Below are 11,262 nucleotides of genomic sequence, written 5' to 3' on the forward strand. Positions count from 1 at the left end.
TGTGTCAAAAATGGGCCAAGCCCGAGCTTCCTAAATATCTTCTAAATACTAATACTCATAGGACGAGGGGGAATGGATCATGCCTGTCAGCTACCTTGGAGGCAGGAAAGAGTTTAGGTGCAGGATGGGAATAAATTTTCATGTGGCTATTTGAAGGGAGTTGAGAATGGAATGGGAGTAGGGAAACAAACTTCAATGACAGCAAATGATTCTTGGGTAAGGAGTTAAAAGAGGGGAGGAGCAAGTTCAGGTCTTTGAGGTTACTTTTATTTGGCAAACCCTGCTCATCAATGTTTAGTTGCTATTTATGTACTTAAAATTCTTCTATTTACATTGTAAACTCCTACAATGGCATATTTTAGGTATAGGCTTAGAATCTGCTTTAGTGTTCCCTCTTCTAAGATGTTTGCCATAATCTTCATTTACCAGACCGGTCACCCCTTGCTCTTGATTATCACCCATACAAACAAATACTTTTTAATTGGCTTGATATTTTGCTTTTCTTGTTTTGGTTTTGCTTAACTTGTGCCTCTTTGTGACTCAGCAGTCCTTTACGCCCCCTCTGACCTATAGGTCTATAGAAGTGTTCTGTTGAAAAGTATTCCAAGAGAAGTTGTGACTTACGATAAAAAAATAAATGGTGATTTTGAAATGACAGATTGTGGTAAGTTGTTCAGTTTAATATTCTATCTGTAATACACCCTTGATTACATTGTACATAATACAGTGGATGTCAGGGAACCTAGAGTCAGTGATGTAGGTGTTTTGGGAAGAAATAAATAAGTTTGTGATAAGTATAGGTCAGGTGCTTCCTCCAAGAGATTATGTATTGAAACTATTAATTTGTCCCCTGTTAATTGTGTTTTAGAAGTTTCCTAGTCCACTTATACACATTAATAAATCAAGTAAAAGGCAGTTAAATTTTTAAAATTCAGTAGTCCTCCCTTATCCACAGTTTTGTGTTCCTTGATTTCAGTTATCTGCAGTCAGTGGAAAATTCCAGATATTTTGGGAGAGAGAGACCACATTCACATAAATTTTACTGTTGTTTATTTGTTTGTAGTAATCATGTTTCTATTGTATTATTGTTAATCTTTTACTGTGCCTAATATATAATTTAAGTTATAAATTTAAATAATTTAAATTAAACTTTATCACATGTGTTACATATAGGACAAAACAGTATAGATAGGGTTCCATGCTGTCCAGTGTTTTCAGGAATCCACTGGGGGTCTGGGAACATATCCCCTGTGGGTTAGGGGGGACGACTGTAAATCTGAGTAAAGGGAAACAAAGATGGCTGTCATTGATCTGCCTGGGAGACAATTAAGGAAATGCCTTTCTTATTAAAAAGTATGTAGGTATTCTGCCACCACTGGCAGGGCTGCTACCTTGTTGCCACCATCATGCTAGGACTTGAGGCACTAGTAATTTTTGCAAAGGAAAATCATGTGTTCTGTATTCATATGTTGATGAATTGTGGAAATGCCTCTTCCGCCCATCTCCTTAACTCTGTCTCATCTTTTCATTACTTAATGTGTATCACTGTAAACCTGCTTTTGCCCCGCCCTGTGTGTGTGCGTGTGTGTTATATACAGGGTCCAGCAAAAATACCGCCTGCTTGAGTGTGGTTGGTAGGGTAATAATATGGGTGTAATAATTTATAGTTTTATTTTGAACATTTCACCTAAAATGTCATGTGGTGTGCTTGAGTGTGATGTTGTTATGTTGCAGAATTACATACTTATGAATTTGTAATAAAAAAGGGGTGTTATATGTGCTGGACCCTGTATACTGTGATTTCTTTATACAATGTGGGACATTTAGATGTCTTCCAGTTTTACCCAGCTTTGTGAGGAAATCACCATAGATTAATCTTTGGTCTTCATCCTTAAGATAAATTCTTAGAGAAACTGTCTGCATCAAAGATATTTTTAAAAATTACACATATATCCGTGATCATTATGGTGTCTACTAGGATCTGAATTTTTAAAATCTTATCAAAATCCTTTAATAATTGCCTAGAATCTGATCCTGTGTGAGGATACATAGGCCATTCTCAATTCTTTTTACATAAATATAGTATTCCTGAGCCTTTTCAAGACAATGAGAAGTATATAAGACAGTAAGCCTGACCAAAAAAACCCCCAAAACTTTATGTTTTTGCTACACATGTTGCTCTTCAGTCCTCGGTGGTTTTACTGTCCTTGCAAAACCAGGCATAGCAGGGGTTAGAAGGGAAACAGTGCACTCTGTGAGAAACAAAATACTGTATTTTGCTGTGTATTATGTGCACATTTTTGCCCAAATTGTTGAGGGAAAAATAAGAATGTGGATTATGTATGGGGAGTACTAATTCTGTGTCTATGTAAATGTTTTTAATTCTTTTATTTATGCTTATGCATTAAAAGTATAACTGTAGCAAGTAATAATGATATTCGTGTGCAAAATAATACCCTGGAATACGATAATTGGTTTTGTTTCTAAACATAAATAAATAAATAATTGAATTACGAGATTAAAATGGGCCCTGGCTGGTGTGGCTCAGTGGATTAAGTGCTGGACTATGAACCAAAGGGTCACGGGTTTAATTCCCAGTCAGAACACATGCCTGGGTTACCATCTGGGTCCCCGGTAGGGAGCACTCAAGAGGCAACCACACATTGACGTTTCTCTCTCTCTCTATCTCCTCCCTTCACCTCTCTAAAAATAAATAAAATCTTTTAAGAATATATTAAAACATAAGATTCCTTTTTCCTGAAAGTTTGGGCCAAAAACGTAGGTGCGCATTATACACAGCAAAATAAGGCAACTGCCAGCCACTGACTGAGATACAAGGACCAGTGAAGTTCAGGACAGTGTAAGTAAGCAAAAGGAAACATATCATGGTTTCTTCTTGAAACAGTGCCCACCAATGAGGTTTGAGGGTAATGAGGGTTGGCTTACTCTCTCTACAAGAGATCAGATTATTATATATACATTTATTTAGATACGTATTAGCAGGCAAACAAGAAAAAACATTCTTAAGATCCTATCCAGTGGTGGTGGCACAGAGCAAGGAGAGTATCCAGTGATAATGGTTTCAGGAATTCTGGCACCAAAAAAGCGAGAAAGTTACAGAGGAAGATACCAACAGGCAGGTCTACGTTCAGAAAAGACGTTTTGGTTCCTGGAGCTACGGCTAAATACAATGACCTAGTCTTGGACACACCAAAGAACACCGCCTTGAAAAAACAGTTCTGGTTCTGTGAACAAATTCATCATTAGGTATAAAATGATTACTGTTAAAAACACACACTGTACGCATTCTATATGTTAGCTAAAAGCCCTAGCCTTCTGTCCAACTACCACCTCCCTCAAGGTTCACTCAAGGCAGAGGCTAAAACGGTTAGCTTTAAAGCCAACAATATGCGTCAGAGTTCAGATCTGGTCATCATCCATCCCAGCAAAGCCCCACAGACCTCATGGGATAGCTCCTCTTTTTCATGGTATTGTGGATAGTGCCTCAAATATTTTAACTAATGTGCTTATGTTAAATACTTCTAATTTCCCCAACATGAGCCAGTTTTTAGCATTAGGCATACTTAATAAGTGGTTGCTATTTTCATCAATGAAAACCTATTCCTGATGTCCAGTATGTTAGTTAGCAAAGCATTGACCATTATTGACATATGCCTAACGGAAACCCTTGTAAGTAGCGAACTGTGGAGAATGAGCTTCTTAATTAAAACAGCACTTCACTCCTGTACCATGTGTTCTTCATTATCATATTAGACCTCCCCAGACTGGCATTCTTGATTGAGAACACGTGAGAGACCCAGATTATAGCTTAATCTAAGTAACACAATCATAATACTCAATTGTATTATAGCAAATTGAAAACTTCACAGTACTTCCTCAGAGGCTTGTTTTAAGGATTAAAAAGAACAGGTGTGTGTGTTTAACACAAAGCCTGCTCACAGTGAGGCCTCAGTACCAGTAAGTGGTAGCTAGAATGTATTATTTTGTTTATAAGCAATATAAAATTTATTGTATTTTATTAATGAATATGGTTTTTGTCTTTTTTAAAGCTACTTTTTGTAAGGTCATATTTCTTATTTAAAATCTTTTAAATGCTGAAAACTAGGTCACACACGTATAAAACAAAAATAAAAAACAAATTCTCTGAAGGGACAAAAATTCTGTTTTTATGAGATATGTAAAACTGGTCACTGCAAATTGATAATTAGGTGACTTTTTTTCCCATTTAGATCACATTTAACAGTCACCTGGTAGACAACCAAGATATTAGTAGAGAACATTCTTACTTGTTTTTAGATTATAGTGATGCCTTTTAGACCTCACAGGAAACTGCCAAAATATCACTGAAATGGCCTGAAACCACTGAAGGTTTAAAGTGGACTGTGGCAGTAGCTTCTGCACATCTGGGGATCACACTGCCCTCTCAGTCAGAAAGCCAGTCCGAAGCAGTTACTGCACATTGTACTGTGAGCAGCAAAAGGAACAGGTGCGGGTGTGTTGGGAGAAACACGAAAGGAGTTCTGAGTGCCCACTCCAGGGACAAGCCCCTTCTCTCTCAACCTGACCCTTTGATTTATAAATTCTAACCTTCTTTCATCCTAAAATGAACGTGTTTCTTTCTCCGTTTTTAAGTGATAAGAATCACACAATATGCTTTTTCTCAATCTGAAAACTAATGACAGTATGTGCAAAGACAGCAGCAGTCAATCGAGCAGTTCCTCTGCCAGCGATGACTGGGGGTTCAGTCAATGCGTGCACCCCAGACAGTCTGGGTGTGCCCAGTCTCTGAAACCAGGGTCCCTGAGAAATAGCTATCTACTGGTCCCCTGGATGCAAATGTATTATTCTGTATATAAAACTAACCGTGTATTATGGTCATTGTTGTTTGCCACCTGCAGCCCTAGGATAATTTGCCGTCTACCTTGCCACTTTCAAATTAGATCTTTGGAAGTTTCCAAAGCCAAAGATCCAGGCCAAAAAATTCAGCATGTCTCTCTGGAGTTCTACAGGTATTATCTCCAGTCTCCTAAGGGCTTGTGTCGTTCACTGGTGGTTTATATAAAGCCACATTTTAATTGCTTGTCAGTGTTATATGGTAATCCAAAAAAGAGACATTTCTCTTACTCATGGGAGCAGTAGGGAAAATATGAAATTATAATAGTTCATTGGACAAGGAAAATCACGTATCTTGAAGGTGGGTTGCTTTAAGACTACCTTTTCTAATGATGGGATAGGGCAATTAACTTAGAGTGGTTGAAGTGAGAAACATGTCCATCTCATTTTTCAACGGTTGAATCAAGATAGGGAATTTAGCCTAATCAGGTCCGTTCCTACCCAGAGATACTATAAATTTAGGAAGAAAAAATTAGGGTTAGGGGTGGTGCTCTTCTAAGGGCCATCGGTGACAGTGAACTCAAAACACAGTTGCCGAAGTGGCAACTGAAGAAGAGAGGTCCACCTTAAGTTTACATGTTTGTATTTCTGAAGATTCCAATGTAATTTATGCATAATATTTGTAGACTTCTGACCTTCCCTAAAAACATTGATTGCTTTACATAAAGGTTTGGATTTGGTTGATTTTTTTTTATATTGTAGAGTTATAATTTGAATCGTCAACTTATATATTAAAGTACATCTACCACAATACTAAATTCTTTTAACAGACTTGGAAGATGGTACAAACACACCTGATTGCTCCAGTGCACCGGTAAGAGAGGAGAGAGGCGATCTTATCAAATTTTACAATACAGTATATGTAGGAAGAGTGAAGTCATTTGCACTGAAGTATGACTTGTCAAATCAGGACCACATGGTATGTTTTATGTTTTCCTGCTTTATTACTATCATAGTCACAGTTGGGTAACTGTGACTTTTTTTGCTAGATAAGTGTTTCAGAGTGAAAGCCTCTCTGATGCATTATATAGGATAAAATATATTTGTAATTACTCAGCAATTAAGGCCATGATGCAGCAGAGACCAGAGGAAATCATGGAAATTTTATCCATAATGTGATTATGTTGCTAAAAATTATGCATACATATGGGCAAGGACTAGATGGGAATACAGAAAAATAAAAAAATTTAATTCTGGTAATTTTTCTCTTGTTTTTTATTTCTATAGTTATATTTATGAGATAAGTGTCTTTCTCAAGGTAAAGAGAAAACGAAATAGATAGGCCTGAGTTATAAATAGCGGCAGCACTAAAAATTTTTAAGCAGGTCCTAGATTTGGCAGTACCAGCAGATTTGTGAATACTAGTAGGAGTACCAGTAATACTGAGTTGATTCCCAACAGTGCAGACTTTAGTTATGAGAAAGAGGGTGGGTTAGCCCCTGGCCAGTGGTTTAGTTGGTTGGAGCGTTGCCCCATACAACAGAAGTTCTGCAGATTTGATACCCGGTCAGGGAACATACCTAGATTGCAGGTTCAGTCCCCGGCCAGAGCATATACAGGAGGTAACCGATCAGTATTTCTCTCTCACATCCATGTTTCTGTCTCTCCTCCTTTCCTCTCCCTCCTTCCCTCCCTTCTTTTCTTTTCCTCTCCCTCCCTTTCTCTGTAAAAATCAATAAAAACATACTCTCTGGTCAGGCTTTGAAAGGAAAGAAAGAGGGACATAGTTGAAGCTGCACCCAGCCAGTAGCCATGTATGTGTCTCTCCATTTCTGTTCTTCCTTTCAAGGAATGTGGTCTCTTGACTATTTATCCTGAGAGGCCGTGACATGCCCGCTCATCCCACTCTATCAGTTCTAGGCCCATCCTGTGCTGTGCTGTGAACAGCTCTATCATCAGCCAACTGAAACTAGTTTTATTAGCTTCACGTAGAGATGAAAATGAAATAGTAATTAAGGAGCCATCTTTATTTATTCCTAGAATGGAAACATTGTACCGCATATTAAAGTACAGACCTTGCTCACCTACCTCTATTTCTAAATCTCTTCACTTTAATATAAAGTCCCAGCATTTCATTAACAGGTTTGTTTCATGTTGGACTCATCCTGCTGGCTCATAGAATTCTCTGCTTCTCTTTTACGCTCTTTGCTGCTGCTTTGATTGTGGGTATGTGTGTATCGAGAGAGATTCAAGTGTTAGGACGTGGATTATTCTTTGCCCCTACTTTCTGAGAATGGAGTTGGGGTTCCTATACTCCTGGCTTACTGATTCTGGTATCTTACCCAGAATTCTTCAGGATTTCCTGAAAGTTCCAGGAAAATCAATTTTAGTTTCTCTCTTAGTAATTATTGAAAAGTGAGGGGTTATAGACCATTTGTTTGCTTTTTTCAGCTGTGAATAAGCTCTTAAAATATAACTGACTCCAGCTAGGAGATGCCAATACGAATAAAAATATGGTGGAATTCCAAAAAAAGAAAGAAAACGGTTATCTTAAAACAACTGACTTCTTGGTTATTTCAGATGGAAGCTCCACCACTCTCTCCTTTTCCATATATTAAGCAACAGCCAGGCTCACCACGCCGAATTTCCCAGCAGCACTCCATCTACGTTTCCCCGCACAAGAATGGGCCAGGCCTTACCCCTCGGACTGCTCTGCTGTATAAGTTCAGTGGCAGCCCTTCTAAGGTAAGGTGTACACAAACCGTACTCCTAAGCAACTTATGTATATGTGTTAAAAGTTGATCTCAGATTACCAGTTAGTAATCTTTAATGTTGCTCTTTTCTTGCATAGTTACTACTGATAAATACTACTGATGAACTGTTACTGTGGCAAGTTTCCTGTGACTGAGAGCAGTGTGTTCAGTTGAAGTAGTTTAACCCCCTAGTATTGACTCGGTACTGGAGAGGTCACTGCAGGAGTCCAGTGTGTCTCCCTGCTAAGGCGTGACCCTGGGCCAGTAATGCCATACCTGCCAGTGGTCAGATATGCAGAACGTTGTTTAAAGAAAGGCCTGGAAAGTGAAAGTTCATTTGGTGGATGGTAACAAGCAGAGTAAGAAGTCTATAAAGAGACCTCCCCTTATTTACACAGACACTGCTGTGGTTATTCCTTCACAATGATGACGATGTGACAGGGATATGATCGCTGTTTTCCAGTGTTTCAGGGGCTATTAAGCAGATACGTTCAGTGTGTCTCCAGAAGCCAGAATCACTGCCAAGTGGAAGAAGTTGTACTGGGACAGGTTGTAACTCAGTCCAAATACAAAGGCAGCCCCTTAACTCATGAGTTTCTAACTCAGTTCCACAAACATCTATTGAGCTTCTACTATACTTAGCAAACAAAGCACACTGAGGTAGAGTACCTCACAGAATTGTATTTCCTCTTCGCAGAAGTCAATTTCCTATAACGATGTTTTAGAAGAGATTTTTGCATGCAATCAAAGATGGGACCAGTTGACTTCTAAGGCAGTGATTTCAGAACCGTAGGTCAGAATCACCGCGGGAGCGTGGTGAACACAGATACCTGTCCCGTAAACCTACTGAATCACAGAGCTCTCGCAGTCAGGTTCCCTGCACAACTGCGATGCACAGGCATGGCTACTCCAAAGCCTGGCTACTGAGGGAGTGGGTTACAGACCAGCGACATCAGCATCACTTGGGAGCATTTTAGAAATGCAGGCTCTCAGGCCTCACACCAGCCCTACTGAATCTGAATCTGCATTTTTAACAAGATCCCCAGATGATTAGCAGGTACATTATAGTTGCAAAAGAACTGGTCTAGGGGGAAGATCTCAACCTTTAGAGAGCATCAGAACCACCTGGAGGGTTGGATAAAACAGATTTCTGGGCCCTACCCAACAATGTTTGATTCAGTAGGGGTAGGGTGAGGCTTGAGAGTTCGTATGACTCATAAGTTCCTAGCTGCTGCTTCTGCATCTGCTCTGTGTCCACACTTTGAGAACCACTGCTATAGGGTAAACTCAGTTTTTTAAACCCCCTGAAAAGATTAGCTGTAATTACCCTTATTTGGTTGGCCTTGATTAAAAAAATAAATCTGTACCCCGTTGTTTCTCTTTGGATAAAGGATAGAGGGCAGGAAAAAGCAGTTAGCTTAGTTTTTTGCTGCTGTTTCCCCTTTTCCCCCCTTTTACTCATACGTGCCCTCTGTTTTTACAGAGTTTGAAAGATATCAACAACATGATAAGGCAAGGTGAACAGAGAACCAAGAAGCGAGCAATAGCCATCGATGGTGATGCAGAATCACCTGCCAAACGCCTCTGTCAAGAAAATGATGATGTTTTACTTAAAAGACTACAGGATGTTGTCAGTGAAAGAGCAAATCATTAGTGCCCTCCCTGTTTCTGTGATTAAAGCACTTTCGGGTTGTTTTGCAGGAAGCTGGGGCTCTATCCTTCAAAACATGGATGGTAAATGTCACTGAGTTAAAAGAAAAACTGCACGAAAATTATATGCTTTTTTTTTAACATTTATCCAAAATGTAGTTGGCAGAGATGTATTTTGAGTTGGATTGGAAAGGAATGTTTTAAGTGCCTTTTAAACATATTAATACTCCTAGAATTTTGTAAATGTCTGTTCCTTGGGTTAGTTTTTAAGATGAAGTAAGGGGAAACCTTGTAATTTTTTAGCTCCCTTTTTAAAATAATCAAGTTATCTCCTTCTGTGCCTTATAATATAAGGGTTAATAATCTATTTTTGGTAAGTGTGCTTTGAGATATTTGTGTTCTCAATTTAATATTAAGTAGGGGTTGGTTCCCATAGCAGCTGGGCCAGAGGACGATGCCCCACCCTGTCTCCGACCCACTGTGGCAGCTCTGCATGCAGATGCCACTGCCATTCTAGGCTGCCTAGGTCCCTTTCCTGCCCTTCGTCTCCTTGAGCATAAGCAGATTTGCACCCGAGCCCACATTCACTGCCCACTGCCCACTGCCCACACTCCTCGCTTTCCAACCCCAGCCCTCCAAGCCTGGTGTCACAGCCTAATGAAAGAGGCACTTGCTCCTTTTTTAAACTACTGTCATTTTGTTTTCTGAACCATTAACTTAACTATAATGATTGCATTACATCATGTAATTCTCAAAACAGGAAGCTGCTTCTCAAGCCAAAATACAGATAAGAGTTCTTAGAAACTAAATTTTCTATTCCTGAGGTAGCACCACGATCACGTGTGAAATACTATTTCTGAGGTCATCAGAAGATTAGGCATTCTCAGTGTCTAATTGATCCCTAAGAATAGTTGGACCTTTTTCTAAACTACATTAACATCCCTTTATACCTTATAATTATGAATTATACCAGTAAAACCACGTGTTATTGTTTCCTCCTCTTTGTCCTCAGTGTCACTGTTGCAGGGGGAGTTGCGCGTTAGGGTCTGATCACTTAGGCCCCTTAAGGACGTTTTCCAGGACTAGGTAGGGGTACCGCTTTCCAAAGAATCAGCTGTTCAAGTGTGTTTTTCTAGTGTGCTTTCAGAATCTGGACAGATATGGATAAACCATTCATAATTTTTGAGAAAATTTTATCAAATGTATATTTTTCTGACTGAAATATCTTATTTTTTCAAATGCAAAATGCTTCACTTAAGCTATGTCTAACCCTGGCTACTTTGAAGTAGTCTAATACTTGCCTATAAATTAGTAATTACTGTTGTCAGGCATTTTATTTTTAAATTCTAAGAAAGGTGGTCTGGTCACATTTTACTTCTCTGGAAATTACATCCTCCTTTTTGTGTGTAGTATCTACACGTCATAAGCCAAATAACATCAAGTGTGTCTTGAATCCTTGTATATGTATTTTTCTTTTTCTTGTATATATTTTTATGTAACTATAACTATTGTGTCATTTTCATCTCCATTATTAATGTGCAGGATGTAAGTGACCATTGTACATCAACTATATAAGAAACTCTGAACATGTTTAATCAGTTTTCAAGATGATATTAATGTACATAAAATTGTTAATAAAACATTGGAGTTTTTGAGATTATTGAAAAAACTATACTTGTGCTCTTCTGTGTGATTAGAAGCAATTGTGCAACCATTTAAAATTTACATCTCTTTAAATATCTGCTTTCTATCTTTTAAATCTCTTACTGTAACCTAAAAGTTAATATTCCTGGTGGTTTCTAAGAGTTACAAAGAGAATGGGGAGTGACTGACTGCTTGATGAATGCAGGGTTTTTCCTCGGGGTGATGAAAATAGTTTGGAAACGCCCTGGCAAGCTAGCTCAGTTGGTTAGAGCATTGTCCTGATATGCGAAGGTTGCGGGTTCCAGCCTCAGTCCGGGCACATACAAGAAACAACCAATGAATGCATAAATAACAAAGCAAC

The 11,262-nt window shown here is 38.8% G+C and overlaps 1 protein-coding gene across 3 annotated transcripts in view; it reads left to right on the forward strand.

The window, feature by feature from the left end:
- Positions 1-10,950, forward strand: part of RBL1 (RB transcriptional corepressor like 1) — a 57,585-nt gene extending 46,635 nt beyond the window's left edge. For 2 of the 3 annotated variants that reach the window (XM_071221759.1, XM_045194813.2), the window contains 4 exons: positions 574-664; positions 5,685-5,833; positions 7,435-7,599; positions 9,091-10,950. In XM_071221759.1, coding sequence (XP_071077860.1) covers positions 574-664; positions 5,685-5,833; positions 7,435-7,599; positions 9,091-9,261 — 576 coding nt within the window. In that variant the 3' untranslated portion in view covers positions 9,262-10,950. The remainder of the gene's footprint in view (positions 1-573; positions 665-5,684; positions 5,834-7,434; positions 7,600-9,090) is intronic. The other variant, XM_024559640.4, reaches the window with a different exon arrangement.
- The last annotated feature ends 312 nt before the right edge of the window (positions 10,951-11,262 follow it).

Source organism: Desmodus rotundus, chromosome 6 (assembly GCF_022682495.2).
Source record: "Desmodus rotundus isolate HL8 chromosome 6, HLdesRot8A.1, whole genome shotgun sequence".
NCBI classification, from domain to species: domain Eukaryota; kingdom Metazoa; phylum Chordata; class Mammalia; order Chiroptera; family Phyllostomidae; genus Desmodus; species Desmodus rotundus.